This window comes from Crocuta crocuta, unplaced genomic scaffold, assembly GCF_008692635.1.
Source record: "Crocuta crocuta isolate KB4526 unplaced genomic scaffold, BGI_CrCroc_1.0 scaffold11, whole genome shotgun sequence".
In the NCBI taxonomy this organism is placed as follows: domain Eukaryota; kingdom Metazoa; phylum Chordata; class Mammalia; order Carnivora; family Hyaenidae; genus Crocuta; species Crocuta crocuta.
This window is the reverse complement of record NW_027528624.1, coordinates 970,129-987,423: the sequence shown is the minus strand read 5'-3', so window position 1 is coordinate 987,423 and position 17,295 is coordinate 970,129. Positions and strand designations below refer to the sequence as shown.

General features: G+C 35.5%; 1 protein-coding gene across 10 annotated transcripts in view; it reads right to left on the bottom strand.

The window, feature by feature from the left end:
• The window catches only part of SCAF8 (SR-related CTD associated factor 8), a 162,150-nt gene that overhangs the window by 82,741 nt on the left and 62,114 nt on the right, over positions 1-17,295 (bottom strand). For 9 of the 10 annotated variants that reach the window (XR_013332982.1, XM_077755093.1, XM_077755094.1 and 6 more), the window contains 6 exons: positions 17,187-17,266; positions 15,342-15,459; positions 7,845-7,976; positions 7,470-7,582; positions 5,854-6,047; positions 2,393-2,493 (listed from right to left, as the gene is read on the bottom strand). Coding sequence is in view for 9 of the 10 variants with exons in the window: in XM_077755093.1 (XP_077611219.1) it covers positions 2,393-2,493; positions 5,854-6,047; positions 7,470-7,582; positions 7,845-7,976; positions 15,342-15,459; positions 17,187-17,266 (738 nt within the window). In the remaining variant the exon portion in view is untranslated. The remainder of the gene's footprint in view (positions 1-2,392; positions 2,494-5,853; positions 6,048-7,469; positions 7,583-7,844; positions 7,977-15,341; positions 15,460-17,186; positions 17,267-17,295) is intronic. The other variant, XM_077755095.1, reaches the window with a different exon arrangement.

Below are 17,295 nucleotides of genomic sequence, written 5' to 3'. Positions count from 1 at the left end.
CAACCAATTACTTAGTTAAAAAAAAATTCAAAACCTATTTGGGTCTCACTCTAAGCCATAACATAAGCAAAATCTTGATTATCACATCCCAAAGTTTTCCTAATGCACAATAAAGAAATTTTTAAACATGTAAAAAGATATGGATACAACACCACCAGATAAAAAGAAAATAATATTGTATGGCCAACATAATTGAAAGCAAAGAATTTATTCACAGTAGTAACTTCAATGTTTCCAAGTGTTATACTGAGTAATATGAGAAAGATTTTTATTTAGGGAAGTATCTTATCCTTAATATAAAATCTATAATCTATAACTAATGATAAAACTAAAGCACTTCAAATGTATAAAACTTCATTTTGTCCAAGTGCTTCTAGATACAGGTTTTACCATGAATAATAAAATTGCCTCAGTGTTTTCACTTTCACTTGGGAGTTCATTTCAAGCTACTTTCCAAACTTTACTCCCAAACTTCTCAAAAGAGAAGTCTATCTAACCCCACATATACTTCTTCACCTTTTACAATATAGATCCAACTCTTTATCAATGTACTGAAAATTTCTTCAAGTTCACTAAGTGATAAATCTAACAGACTTTTTACTCAGTTCTCAAACTCCCCCAAAGCCAAGTGAAAGGCTTATAAATTTTCCATCTAATATTCAAATCCTGGATTTTATCATTAGCCATTCAATGTATTTTCAGTTCACAAAATAACTCGGTGCCTACTGTTTATAAGTTGTATGCTCTTTAAAGGTTAATACAGGGGTGCCTGGGTGGCTTAGCAGGCTAAGTGTCCAATTTCTGTTGAGGTCAAAATCTCGCAGTTCATGGGTTTGAGTCCCATGGTGGGCTTTGTGTTGACAGCTCAGAGCCTACAGCCTGCTTTGGAGTCTGTCTCCGTTTCTCTCTGCCCCTCCCTTGATCACTCTCTCTCTCTCTCTCTCTCTTTCAAAAATAAATAAAAATATTTTTAAAAAAAGATAATACAGAAGAGGGGGAGAATCAAGGCAAACTAATGTCCAAATGACTGTGGAACAAGAAAGACTACAAATGTCACAAGTATTATGACAATCCAAATGCTACTTGGATTCAGCATCTACTCAGAGTAGTGATTCCTGACTCTGCATTACAATCACCTGTGTAAGCTGGGACACTTTGATAAGAACCTAAAGACACTGACCTTGCGCATCCCTATTTTTTCAAATGTCAACACATTTCTGATATCTCAGCTAAGGCAAAAATCAGAGGCTATATGATCAAGGACTCTAACGGTTATGTTTTGACAGGTGCAATTTAAAAAAACCGAAGATTAAGAAAAGTCTACAACATTCTCATGGTGTAGAAAGAGGAATATGAAACTCCTAAGTTGAAACACTCAACCAATCATCAATTTATTGTCTGTGTAACTCAGGCAAATCACTTAGATTCATCACTGGTAAAATAACAATATGGGAATTATTTAACCAGCTTCTTGTGAGATTCCAAAGAGATCATATATAGTTGAAAGCAGTACATGAAATGGTCAATTCATACGAAGAATGCTGTTATTAATATGGAAAAGTAAAATAAGGCCATTTGAGGAATGCTGAGATCTAAGACTAGAAAGGAAAATGAGCCAATTTCCTGGTAAATAATGATAAAAGATCCAAACAGACATAAAAGTCTAACAACAGTGAATACAATCAGAGAGCTAATGAATTAGAAAGCTCCTCAAACAAATAAACGTAAAACATTCCATTACTTAGTTTTAGCCTCAGGGAAATACAATAGACCTTCAGGAGGAAAAAAATACTTAAAAAAGGAGACAGGGTGGGGCCAAAGCACTGCAAGAATGGAGTTGAGAAGTGAAAGAGTTATGGTCAAGTTACCATAACTTGACTGGAGACGCTGTGGCCACACAGATTTGGGCGGGTTGGCTGTGAGAGGGAGATGGGGAAGAGTGAGGGGACTGGTAAAAGACTGGGTCCCCAAGTCCAATTGTGTCTCCACTACTACCCATGTGCTCATGTGCAGGGATTACAATTCTGTGGGACTCAGTTTCCTCATTTTCATTATTAAAAAAAAAAAAAAAAGAAATTAAATTAGGTCACAGATCGGGTTCCTGCTAACCCAAACATTTGATGACTTTAGGAACCAAGTGCTATACTGCTATAAACCCCTAAGAGGATTTTGTTAGAATTCCACTAAATAGACAAAATTATTTAAGGAGATAAATGGCAAAAGAAATAAACACGAAATGATTTAAGTCAAATAATCCTTGTAACGGTGTGCAATATTAAAAAGGCAGACACTACTGGGCTAATTAGGAACCAAAGTGAGTCTTTGTATGTGTGAAAATCTTCTATATGTTTGTTTTTAACCTTAAACTGTTGTCATAAGAAGTGCTACTTACATTAATGGATTCAATTTGTCCAAACTCTTCAAACAGATTGGTTAAATCTTGCTGGGTTGCCTTCTTATCCACCTGGCCAACCCATAAAGTAGTACTACATACTGTCAAGACATAAAAGAGACAAATGTTCTAAATCACACAGACAGTTACTTTTTGCAAGCAGCTCAGGAAAAAGCACTAATAATAATAACTTAAGATGGATATTTAAAACTTAAGTGACATTTTTATTTGCTACACTTAAAATGAACTAAAATCCCAGGTATCCATCCACATCTATTATAAATCAACCTCGTGTGTTACCTGTTCTCAAGCTTGGCTGCACACTTTAATCACTTGTGGATACCTGGGTCTCACCCTAAAAGAAGAAGGGTTATGGGGTATGACAGATGGGAACTGGGAGTTTTAAAATTCTGTAAGTAATCCTAATGTGCAACAAAGTCACAAAAACACTTCACTGCAATCCTAGCTGTGTATGTTTAATCTTTCTCTGCTGGAATGATTAAGCAGATGTTTCTTTCTAATCAACAGTTGAATCTGAAAACGCCACCTTATCCTTAAGGAAATAATTTCCATGGAGATACAAAGGGAAAAAGTCTAAATTAGAACTTGTTATCATGAAAAACTTAAAAGATACTTTAAGTTGGTATGGGATACCACTTCCCTTTAAGAAAACAAGCTACACACGAGACATCTTACCTACTTTAATGTGTACGGTTCACGCATCCATGAACATTTCCTTTTCCTGAGGACACTTACTTGTAAAATGTTAACAAAAGCTGATGTATTTGTGGAGTTTCAATAAATTTAGATTAAATCAATGTCATTTTTAAAAACGAAGTTTCCAGCGTTTTGATACTCTTTTATCATTACAGGGCAGGCCTACAGCAGGTTTTGCTCTAGATAGCTAATTTCAGTGCCACCCTGTGATGTGACCACTGCAAGAGCTCTACTGAATGAAGGTTTTCAACCAGGTTTCTTTATTTCAGCTGGTTTGAACTCAAATGTCCTTCCTCCAGACCTGTGTTAGCTTTAGGAATCGTTCAGCTAACAGATTCCCTGATAACGTTATATTTACATACATAAACACATAATATTTAACCGAAGTCTCCAGCAGCAATATGTTAGCTTTATTCTATTGTTGTAACAAAATATCACAAGCTTAGTAGCTTAAAACACAAAAATGTAATCTCTTACAGTTCTGGCAGTCTAAAATGGGTCAACAAGCCTGCATTCTTTCTGAAGACTCTAGGGGAGAATTTATTTCCTTGACTTTGCTAGTTTCTACAAGCTGTCTGCATTCCTTGGCTCATGACTCCAACTTCCATCTTCAAAGCCAACAGTTGAGCATTTACATATCTTTGTTTTTCTCCTTTCCCCTTCACATCACCTTTTCTGACTCTCTTATATCCTTCCTATAAGGACCCTTGAGTTACACTGGACCCTTCTGAAATTCAAGTTAATCTTCTCACCCCAAGATCCTGATTAATCTGATCTGCAAAGTTCCTTTTACCATGTAATGCAGCATATTTAAACGTACCAGTGATCTGGATGTGAATATCTTTGGAGGACTGTTATTCAACTATCTACCACAAACCTGCAGGAAATTTCTGGACCTCTTTCACTGAGTAGTTTCAACCTCTTCAGTATTCTGTCCCCCACATCACAGCTGCTTTAATCTCCCTGAAATATTTTTCATGTTTCCCCTACTGTTTTAAGGTAGTTTCTCTATAAATTTTTCCCACTGACAACTTTTTAAAATCCAAACAGTAATAAAGAAACTCCCTCATCCCATGAGGAGAGAACACAGATTCTTAGACTATAACTGCTTGTTGATGTTTCATATCCACTGGACTAGTCACAAATATGCTTGTGTTCTAAGAACCAAGGGTAGGGAAATACTACCTGAAGTGTTTAAAATGTGCTGGGGCCATATGAAATTGATATTGCTTTGGAGTAAGGAGAGTTTTCAGGTAAAAGAAAAAAAAGAGGGACATACTTTCCACTGTATTTTCTTTCCTTTTTTTAATGTTTATTTTTGATAACAACAACAAAAAAAAGACAGCAGGGGAGAGGCAGAGAGAGGGAGACACAGAATCCACAGCAGGCTCCAGGCTCTGAGCTGTCAGCACAGAACCCAATGCAGGGCTCGAACTCTCGAACTGTGAGATCATGACCTGAGCTGGAGTCGGACACTTAGCCAACCGAGGTGTCCCTATATTTTTACTGTATTTTCTTATGTACTTTCTTATTTTTCTTCTTTATTGTGCTTTACCCATAAAAAAGCCCACTATAATAGAAAAGAAACTCCATGCTCAGTAACTGTGTAAATGGTGGCAGCTGTAATATGATAAGTAAAGCAAGGAAGTAAATGAAAGAGACTCCATGTTTATAAAAGTCCTGTCCTAAAGCTGAAGATTCTGAATGTCCTAACAGTAATCACAGGAGAAGGCACAGAAATTTTATGGTCACACTTTTGATGGTATTTCTTTTTCAGACACCACTAAAATGTTTGAATTTGGTTTCTCACCCTAAAGGGACAAACAGAAACTCTGAGTTAGGAATATCGACATTATTAAATTAATACTGGCTTTCATAATCAGGTAAGCATCTGGCGAGATAGCCATAGCTTGCTCAAATTGCCAGAACTTAGTAAGATGGATGCTGCCTTTACTTATAAGCCTGTATTTCCAGGATGCTCCAGTGTACCAATTATTTATCTCATGGCAAAGAATTTATTTGGAAACCTCGAGAAATCAGACAACCAGCTCAGTGTTCAGCTGATTATTCAGAGATTCTCAGTGTTTAGCTGATTCTCTGATGTTCAGAGAATGAAAAATTGCTCCATTTCATGTACCTTGCCCCTCTGTAGTCTGTTTATTCACCTTAGAAATCATAACCCACTAGGATTCTTCAGGAAGAATCTGGCACTAATTACCACTCACATTCCCACCAAGTGAACTCTCCCCAAACTCTCACTACTATCAAATTTGTTGTAATTATATAGTACAGATTAACATATAAAGGAGGGAAAGTTTGTACAACGGGAATCTCTCCCTCAGTGCTGATCTAGTAAGTTTATAATTAGCTTTAAAATTTACATGATTCCTTCAATAATTACTCCCCAGATGTGGTGGTCATACTTGGTTACAACAACACTATGAATAGAAATCAGTGTCTACATAATAGACAGTAGGCCTAATCCACTTTATATTATCATTAAAGTTCTAGATTTTCTAACTTGCGTTAAAAAAAAAAAAAATCAACTCTCAGTGATCTTAGTGTTTCAGTAGAACCTGCTTTTCCTTTCCTTTTCTACTCTCTCACATTACAAAAACCGGGATAAAATTATTCACTTACCAAACTACTTTCCAGTTTCTTGGTCTACAAATACAGTTGGCTTTAGCAGTTCATAATTCTTAATTTTCGTTGAAACCAAAGCTTTATAAAAGTATGTCACTCACCACTTAATGTTTTAGATCTAATTGGAGGTAATCCCTTCTTCTGTCGTTCTTTCTCTCTTTCTCTTGCTCTCCTTTCACTTGAGTATGAACGTGATGATTTCCTCTTTCTTTCTCTCGAGCGTGAGCGTGATCGCTTTCTGTGTTTACGCTTTCGAGAACCAGATCGCGACCGAGACCTTCGTTTTCTTGGCGATCTACCAAAAAAAATCTTATTTTACTTCTAATGACAGTATTATTCTTCTATCAAATTTCTCACTTCTAGGTAAGGACAAAAGACACACACAGAAAGGTTGTCTTATGTTTAGCTACCTCTTAAAAAATGTTTAAGTATAGTGAAGTGTCAAACATGCATTTTCTCAAATCTATGAACTGCTCAGGCCCACACTTTAGTAAGAGATGTTTATCTACAATGATTCTTACTGAGACCAGGAAGAAGAGAGTGAGACTCTAGTAAGGGCCTTACTTTCCTTAGTCTCTTCCAACTCATTTTTCAAACAAAAGTCAAGAACAGGGATGAAAGACTGAAGAAAATAAAGATTCCTTAGGTGATGACGATGTTACATTTTTAAAATGAGAGAACAGAGAATGTTTCCAACAGAGCATTAGGCCACTAAAAATTTCTGCTTTTAAGTTTTCAACGTCTAAAATTTCAAGGTGCTTGACTTTACAATATAATGTGATACGGAAACACGGTTTCTTTTCTTCCTATCAACCATTAGCCAGAGCACTGCTTCAAAATGCTTAATAAGGAGAGGCTGTTAAGACAAGGAACCTGCTAAGAGTTCAGCTCTAACACTTGCTTCTGCTTTAGCAAGATTATTCAATGACATGAGATGGGTTTAGAGAAAGGTGAAGACAGGTTCTCATTTACCAGAGGTAAATACAAATAACTTCTTGAAACATGTAAGAAATGACTGAAAAAGCCGTCAAAGATACTGCTCCTCTTCCAGCATATACTGTTCAGATTTTCAGGGGTATTATGTGCAAAAAATAGGTTATATTAAGGATGAATGACTTTAAGACAATATGTAGTAAAAGCAATGTATATATACATGAGAATTAACAGGTTAAGGAATCTTCAACTCAAACTTGAATTGGCACGTACATTAATGAGCCTTAGTCATGTTGAAAAGCCCACAAAAGAAAACCACAAAGAAAAATTATATATTTTATAATAATATGATACTATGTTTAATGTTTATAAAGATAATCCTTATGCTTTTATTTTTATGATCATTTTGGTATTATTATAAAGATGAAACAAAATATAAGACATATAATGGGATGTCTAACACCGTTCCTCTATAAGTTTGATTTATAGTTTATAGAGGCAATAATATCCTAAGCTGGGGATCATCATAATATTATTAACTAAAATCAGGTATAATCCAAAATCCCAGTCTTATAATGGCTGCAATTAATGTATATTATTCAGATAAATGGCCATAGATATTTCTAATCAAAAAAAGAGTGTATTTTTCTGTTTCTGAAATTCTAATTGCTTCTGAATATAAAATGCCATTCTAAGAAAACCATTTCCTTTAATTTTGATACAAGGAAATAGACCCAACATTTAAAAGTTCACACACAGCTATTCTTAATTATTATTGTAGAACCTTGAACGAGAACGTGAATGTGTTCTTGATCTTGAGCGAACAGCCACTTTCTTTGCTTCTTGTTCGAAGATCTCCTCTTCCACTCCATCTTGCCCTTCGTCTATATCCATGTCCTTGAAAGTCAAAAGAACAGCAAACTAAATGCCTGATTGAAATTTAGTATATATGGACATTTCTGCCTTACAAAATATTCACCATAGTAGTACCAATGCCTAATAGTAAAATGGTTAGTGTAGAGCTTAAGTGTGAGGAAAAAATATTTAGGACATTACCAGTATTTTATATAAAAACTATTTTATATAAGTAAGTTTAATTAATTAAATTTCTCTAATTAATTTTAGAAACTTATGACCTGGAGAAACATTTACTTTTTACCTGTTGTTGAATATCTATAGAATCATCCAAATTTGCTTCAGGTTCGAGGAAATGCTGTTGACTGCTCCCTTGTGATGGTGATGCAGAATGCTCTGATCCAAATGTTCCTTCTTGACTATCCTGAGGGGTTGCCTATTGAGAATGTATACAAACACACAAACATTAGCAAAGTATGCATATTATTACAAAACAATTTAGACACGCATACATCACAAAGTTTTAAAAAGGAGGCCAATACATATAGAAATCCCATGTTAATCAACCTAAAATTACAGTTTTGTAGAAATCCAAGTTTACTGAAGAGCACGGGACATCTCCATAAATGGGGGAGAAGAATGTATTAGACTAGAATGGTAAGATCAAGTAGGTCTTCAAATTTTTAAATTGTGTAAAAATATAAACATACTTCCAAGAATTCATAAAGGGATTATATCATGAATAACATATAATGTCACCAAGTTAAATGAATCCAGAATTTCATTGGCAATTAGCATTTTTATAAAATGCAACAATACTTTTAATATTAAAATACTGTATATTAAGGAACTAAGTCATATATTACATGTATAAAAGCAAAACAAAGCTCAAATACCATTATCAAATTAATTGATCTAGCAAAACAGTTCCTAACTTGGGCCTTCCTCAACCTCCATCTCTAGGAATTTGCAACATAATATTAAGAAGTACTCTGATAGGGGCGCCTGGGTGGCTTAGTCGGTTAAGTGTCCGACTTTTGCTTGGGTCATGATCTTGCGGTTCGTGGGTTCGAGCCCCGCGTCGGGCTCTGTGCTGACTGCCAGCTCAGAGCCTGGAGCCTGTTTCAGAGTCTGTCACTCCCTCTCTCTCTGACCCTCCCCTGCTCACGCTGTCTCTCTCTCTCCTAGAAATAAATAAAACATTAAAAAAAAAATTAAAAAAAAAAAGTACTCTGATATATAATACATTTCTGAAACTAATAAAAGTTAGGCACTGAAGACTAATTAAAGGAACACTTAAAATGTTCCACACACCCCCCCTTTTATTTTTGCTGGGTCTAGATTCACAGCAACATGATACAGTGACACTGCTTACATGATATTTATTAGTATTAACCTGATTCAGCAATTACATATACTATGGTATTAACCAAAAATGAGAAAACTAGTTATGAAAAAGTCTCCCTACATAAACTTTCCTAAAGCATCTTCCCAGGTGTTGAAGATTAATAAAAATAGTTCCTGGCAGTACACAAGCTAGGAGCTACTGTAATAATTAACAGAGAAGAGCAACTCAAAAATACTGTTCCTTTGATACAAACTCTGTGATTGTGAACAAGTTACTTGAATTGTGAACTTTAGTCCCATCTGTACGAGGAATACCAGCACAGAGACTACAGACAATAGTGTATTATAAACTTCAAAGTTGTGAAGAGACTAGATCTTAACTGTTCCCAGAAAGAAATGATAGTTTTAAGACATGATAGAGGTCATAGCTAATTGGAATACATAAATCTATCAAATCATTATGTTGTACACCTTAAACTTACATAGTTATATGTCAATTATATCTTAATAACATTTTTATATGTTTGTTTATTTTTGAGAGAAAGAGAGACAGAACATGAGCAAGAGTGGGGCAGGGTGAGAGGGAGACACAGAATCTGAAGGAGGCTCCAGGACAGCAGAGAGCCCGACATTGAGCTCAAACCCATGAACTGTGAGATCATGACATGAGCAGAAGACAGAGGCTTAACAGACTGAGCTACCTAGGTGCCCTCTCAATAACATTAAAAAAAAAAAAAAATTCTTACTCTAATTATATTTAATCTGAAAGAAAAAAAAAAACAACATAAAAATTAAGAGCCAAAAAGAGCATTTAAAGAACCATTCCAAATCTCTTATTTTGTGAAGGAAAAGGTTCTGTAAAAACAAGTAACATTTTAAGATTCAGAAATAAAGTTAAAGTTGGAATTAGAAAAGACTTCTGTGAAACACCTATTACATACCACAGCACTGGCTAAAATGTCAGTAAGCAAACAAATTCTTCCAGAACTAATCAAATACCTTTTAGTACAGTCCTGGCTTATGTCTTTAAAAACAGTATACTAACAATAGAATTTTTAACACGGCAAGGGAATAATCAGCCACATCCTGAGTCTTATTATTTAGTCCTGATTCAGTATACATATATTCTTCACATCATATTTTTCTTACTTCTCTATTCATCTTAAGCTTTGTATCCACCCACCCCTGTTCTTCACCTTATTTTTCTATTTAAAGCTTAATTCTTGGTATACCACCAAGATCCACTGCAACTAATTTTAGTTTTTGAGTTTCTTGACTTTTGCCCATTTGGAAAGACTGTAATTTCATGACCTTTATTCTTTCTTAGAGGTCTTATAAGGAATGAAGAGAAAATGTATATTAAAAATTCAATATTAAATTATATTAAAATTTAATTTTATTAAAATTATATTAAAAATTCTTGAATTAGCTGCATTAGATCCACTAGACCCTTTCCTATATCTAAGATATGTCTTGGGATCTTATTTTCCTATATATATCGAAACATTTGCTATTTCATAATCCTAATTTTTCTATTGTAATTCATCAGTTTTTCCCAATTATTTCAAGATAGACTAAAATAGGGGCACCTGGGTGGCTCAGTCAGTTAAGTATCTGACTCTTGATTTAGGTTCAAGTCATGATCTCACAGTCATGAGATTGACTATGCTGGGCATGGATCCTGCTTAAGATTCTCTTTATGCCCTTTGTCCACTCACACTCTCTCTCTCTCATTCTCTCCCCCCACCCCCAAAAAAGGATAAAAACAATATAAAAAAGAAAAAGCAAAGTAACGGTCAAGAAGGGTAATTCAATAGTGCAATAAAATCATAGTCATCCAGTTTTACTGCATTACCAGAAATACTGTATATTTCAAAAAGGTATAAATAAGAGTGGAGACACTAACTCTGTATTCTGCTTTAAAAATTTTTTTTTTATGTTTTATTTATTTCTGAGAGAGAGAGAGAGAGAGAGAGAGAGAGACAGCATGAGCAGGGGAGGGTCTAAGAGAGGGAGATACAGAATATGAAACAGGCTCCAGGCTCTGAGCTGGCTGTCAGCACAGAGCCTGACGCGGGGCTCAAACCCACAAACTGTGAGATCATGACCTGAGCTGAAGTCAGACGTTTAACCAACTGAGCCACCCAGGTGCCCCTGTATTCTGCTTTTAAGGTCTTGGTTGAATATTTAGATTTTTTCAATTTCTGTACATAATGGCAAAGAGAAGAAAAGTGATAGAGGAACATGTTTCAGAATTATTACATAAAACAAAGATGAATACAGAGAAAGAGCAACATTCTAGACTCTAATGATGATGGTGAAATTTAATATCTAAGTGAAATATGAGACTATGAGTTTTCAGATGACATCTTAAAGGTATTTCTTAAACTCCAAAACTAATGGCAAAAAAAAAAAAGTGTCTCTAAGAACAAAACTAGGGTCTTTTCATCTGCTTAGTCACATAACTGGAAGAGCTTTATCTTGCACCATTTTGCAATAAGCACCTGGACTGTTTTATTTTGCTAAAAGAACATGTGACATTTTTTTAGGTGTACTTATCTTGAGAAAGACAGAGAGAACAGGGAAGGGGTAGAGGGAGAGAGGGAGGGAAAGAGAGGGTACTAAGCAGGCTCCTCGATCTCAGTGCAGAACCTGAAGTGGGGCTCCATCCCACAAACCTGAGTTCATGACCTGAACAGAAATCAAGAGTTCGATACTTAATCAACTTAGCCACCAAGGTGCCCTAAGAACATATGACCTCTCAATTTAATTGCTACATTTCAATTACACATATTAAAATTGCTTATAAAGTTTTCTTCCCCATCTTTTTTAGCCTCACTTCTGTAAATTATCTGTGAGATGATGCCAAGTGTATTTAAAAAGGATCCACTGGACCCAGGTGGCAAATGACTGTTTTTCTGATATATTGGTATATATCTAGTATACGTCCTGGTATACGTATGTACTTTCTTCAATGATGTCCTCATGTAAACCATCAATACTAAAAAAAAATAGAAGACGAAGATTAACAGCAGCTAGCAGAGCCTTCCTTCGAGGCTGGATGAACACTCATTAAATGTCACAATTTGAGGGACATCTAGGTGGCTCCATGGGTTAAGTGTCCAACTGTTGATTTCAGCTCAAGTCATGATCTCATCAGCCCTGTGCTGATCAGCTGTCAGTGTGGAGCTTGCTTAGGATTCTCTCCTGTCTGTCCCTCCCCCTACTTTTGCACACACTCTCTAAGCAAACAAACAAACATACATTAAAAATAAAAATGATCATTTTGGTCAGTTATAGATCTCCATTCCTTCACTTTTTTCTGTATAAGAGACAGGAAAGACTTCGTCAAAGCCTTTACTGCAATCCCCACAGACTGTGCTGTCATCCTACAACCTCAGTACCATGAAATGCAATTTATAGGAGTTAAGACATCAACTCATTTAAAGCAGCTCAAGGCTCTTAGGTTTTATCATGTTCAATTCTACTTTTTCGATATATTCTCCTTTATATAAAAAGTTAACTGAATCAAAATAAGTTATATAATGACAGTTCTTCATTAAGTTGTTGAATTTTCCATAATCATTTTATTCCTAACATTCTTTTAAAAGCCCCTTTTGATAGTCATATCATTTTCATCATCAGCATTTCATTTTGAGCTACAGCCTTCCTGACATTTTTTGAATATTCTGATAAAACAATTACCAATACCATGAACTGTAACTTACTCAAGAAAACAGCAATCATTCCCCCTTCTGACATGACTATCACTCCCTTTACAATTCAGTCACTCCCTGGAAGGGCTGTTTTCAGTGTTTTTCTCTTGTTAAGGACACTAGATCTCAACCTGAATGCAGGTGTGATCAGGGCTGCAATGAACGTGGTGGAACCAGCAATCCTATTCTTTTCTCTGAGACACCAGAAGAACTTTCAGACCGCCATAATGAGCTCACTGGTAAACAAAATGCTTCCTTTTTCTGCATATTTCACCCTATCTTAAACACACTAAGGCAACTGGTTAGCCAATTACACAATTTATTAAACTGAATGGTTACTCTGTTGATACACTTTCTGATTCTAAATTTGGCATAGGTTTTGAACACTATCCACCTGATGTATTTGAAAAGTTGCTTTTATTCAACTATGCCCTTTCTTTAACACTCGTTTTTGGACAGAAGCTTTTAGGAACATTTACTTCTTTCAAAAGTATCTTATTACTGGGACGCCTGGGTGGCTCAGTCAGTTAAGTGGTGGACTTCAGCTCAGGTCATGATCTTGCAGTTTGTGAGTTCGAGCCCTGCGTCAGGCTCTATGCTTGGATTCCGTGTCTCCCTCTCTCTGCCCCTCCCCTGTTCATACCGTCTGTCTCTCCCAAAAATAAACATTAAAAAAAAAAAGAACAAAGGATCTTATTACTGTATCCTTTAAAATTGTGGAGGAAAAAAATAAAATTGTGTAGATAAGGTATAGAGCAATTAACTAAAACCAGAGCTCTATATTTTTTTAACTTGTGATATTCTTCAGACATATCATTCCCTCAGGTTTCTAGTAATTTTCACTTCAATAATTTGGTGCTAATTTTAAGAGTATTACCTTGATTTTACTGCTTCTGCTAAATCTTCTCAAATGAAACTAGATCTAAGACAATCAAAACTGTCACTTATAGCTGGACAATCTGTTGTTTGGATAAAGTATCCTTCACTATTATCCCCTGTCTCTTTAACAACTCTTGTAATTTTTTTTCTAAAAATCTTTTTAATGTTTTTATTTATTTCTGAGAGAGAGAGAGGGGCAGCGTGAGCAGGGGAGGGTCAAAGAGAGAGGGAGATACAGAATCCGAAGCAGGCTCCAGGCTCTGAGCTAGCTGTCAGCACAGAGCCTGACGTGGGGCTCGAACCCAGGAACTGTGAGCTGAAGTCAGACGCTTAACCGACTGAGCCACCCAGGCGCCCCACAACTCTGTGATTTTTTATTACATTACTAATAACCTGTTTCTTTTCCTTGATTTACAACTTGTTTTTTTCTTTAAACAACATCCAAATGTTGTATGCTGTACTCAACCTTTAAGTCCCTGAGTACTCAGGCAGATCTATCTGCCTGACATAAAATACTGCAGAATTCCATTCTCATAATTCCAGGAATAAGATAACCTAGCAAATACCATTAATATCCATTTTATGTTTACTGTTTGCATGAAAAAGACAAGTTCAGATCCCAGCAGTGTCTTGAAGGTTTGCTATCCCTTTAATCTAAAATAACCTTTCCCTTTGGGGTGCCTGGGTGGCTCAGTCAGTTAAGCGTCTGACTTTGGCTCAGGCTATTATCTCAGGGTTTGTGGGTTCACGTCTCGCATTGGGCTCCGTGCTGACAGCTCAGAGCCTGGCGCCTGCTTCAGATTCTGTCTTCCTCTCTCTGCCCCTCCCCTGTGGCACTCTCTCTCTTTCTCTCAAAAATAAATGTTAAAAAAAAAATTTCTTTTTAAGTAACTCTTCTGTCTTTATTCCCACTGTCCTTCACTTGTACCCCTACTGTCACAGGAACTAAAATTCTGCCCTGTGTTCATATTGTATGTACTCCATTAGAGCAGAGATTACTTGAAGCTAGATGCTTTTTTGTTCATCTTGTATATAACACTTGTCTGACAATGCTTCACTCATATTTTAAAGATTTTATTGTATTATTTTGGTGCCAAAAAGTTTTAGGTACAAGGAAAAAGTGTGATGGGGATATGTGAAAACAGTCCTGTTATAAACAGTTTATATTTGTGAGTATTTCTCATCTAGAGCAAAAATAGTCTTTGTAATGAATTAATACTGCTTTTGCCACTTGATGTACTTTATCAATTCTAAGATGTGATTCTTCTTCACATATTATCCCTATAATTTAGAGGATTCTTGTAACTCCATGGAATGTTGTACTCTTAAAGTGATTCAAATTCTTAGCTATACATGAAATAATGGTGCACCTTAAGACTAAAGATAACATGATATTAGCTGTATATTTTTGCAATGGATGTTTCATTTCACTAAGGTACAATTTCCTATAGTGTACAATTGGCGTCAAAAAGCTAACTCACAGCATTAAATGTAATCATGCCTCATAAACATCCTTCCACACAATAAGAGCCTACTTAAAAATAGCAATCTACTTTGCTGTCATCACCATCAACAAAAGCAAAATCATCATGACCTTGTTTGATAGGGAACTGAGTGGAGAGGAAAGCACATGAAGGTAAGTTGTAACATTAAAACACTACCTCTGTTTTCCTCCACCTCTAGTATACCGAGCACATGCATATATCCAGAACACATTCTGATAGCAGAAAACATAAAGGTTCTGAAAAGGCTTATTTTCTTAGTAATGAAGTTGAAGAAAAATCACCATACTTGAGAAGCACCACTTTACAGAATACAGACAGCAATAACTCTAAAGGCCACAAGATGGAGTTATAAACCTTTTGAGGCTGTTGCTGTTCCAGGAGCTGCTGTCTGAGATGTTCAAGGTTTTGCTGCTGTAATTGTTCCGCTATCTGATGAAAAATTGAATTGTTCACAGATTCTGAAACGTGAGAACTAGAAGGAAAAAACAAGTGGACATATATTTTAAAAGTCAGTAAAGATAATATGAAAATAACTGAATATTCAACTCCCTCAATGCCATTTAAATGAAACATACTCTACTACACTGTTTACTTTTGAAATATTAAGAGAAAATGGAATACCTCAGAACATTAATATGTTAAAATGGAAAGCTCTCCAATAGTCTTTCAACAGATGGATAACATGTTAAAGATACTCTGATGGAAGATCTGTTATTATGGTCTCACGCTATTAAATACATATAAATTAGTATTTTTTACATTAGAGCTTTTAAGAAAATCTCAATGAAAACACATAAAAACTGTTAAAAGTATTTAAACACTGTCACTTTAACTCCTTCTCTAACTATAAGATAGTGGGAGAAATGGTCTATCAATCAGTACATGTGAAATCTACAATTGTAATTGACCTTAAACTTTATACAACTAATCTGCTTTCTTTAGAAAAGGATTCACATTATTAGATATGTTAACAGAAACAGTATTTAGGTAAGAGGAAATAATAATTTAACTATACTCTGGGAAATTCACACCTGGAATACACCTGGAATTCTGGGTGCCACAAGGTAAGACATGAACAAAAAAGAGGGCATCCCAAAAGGGGCAATCAGGATGGTGAGAAGTCTTGAAACAGTTGAAAAAAAGTGTACTTCATCTGGAGCAAATAAACCTAAGGGGAAGAATGATACCTAACTTCAAATATTGAAAGGCTATGTCTCAAAAGATAATGGAGCAAATTTGTTTCCTTGCTTCAGAATGCGAAACGGATCAGTGTGTGTTAAGTAAATCAAGCAAGACTCAGCAACCAAAAATTATTCTCTTCATAGAAGGCATTAAAACATTACATAAACACCTTATTACAAACGTGAAAGGAGATTCTTACATTGTTCAGGACACTGAGCTAATGTGATCTCAAATATTTCTCCTCTAACTTTATAATTCACAATCTAAAACATTAGTTTTTAATTCTTCGAGTATCTTTACCAAAAGGATATATTTATATTTTTACATATATAAATGTTTTTAAAACTATTAAACCAATATACAAAATTAATAACCTCTACTTAAAACAGGATTCCCAGAGGTGTTCTCCCCATTCATCACTCCTCCAAGCCCCCGATTTTTACACTCCCACTCTCCAACATCCTCTTCCCTACTGGCCTTTTCTCAAACCCGCAAGAACCTAGGGCTGCACAGAACTATTTGAGGGGGGAAAAAAAAACCCACAACCAACAATCTAAATAAAAATATACAATCTGTATCTTTAAAAAAACAAAGTCCTTACAATCCTAATCCTTACTTCTGCTTAGATACACTCCCAGGACATGGCAGACTTCCTACAGTAGCCACTGACTTTAGAAGCAAGCTTCTTTCCTATTACTGAAATATTCTTACAACTGAATTAAATAATGTAAAGCCTAATACACAGAAAATATCACAACTAGCTTTATCAATATCTATCAATTTTCCTATAAAGAATTTTGATATATCCCAAATATTTGCAAAGATGTGAGAGTCAAAATAACAGAGAGAGGCAACAAGACAACAAGTCTACCGCCTTTCTGTAGTGTGAACACTCAACAGCCTGAACTTATATCCCCATTTATTCACAGTATACTCTGTGGTTCAGAAGGTAATATCCCATCCAATGTCTAAAATAGTAATGGGGAAAGTTTATGATTATAAAGAAAAAATTCTTACAGTTGAGAAGCTGAAATTTCCTTTTTAGGTTCTTCACTATGCTCGGAATCTTCCCCAAAATCGAACCTATCCATCAACTTCTAAAAATGGGGGGGGGGGGTAAGGAGAG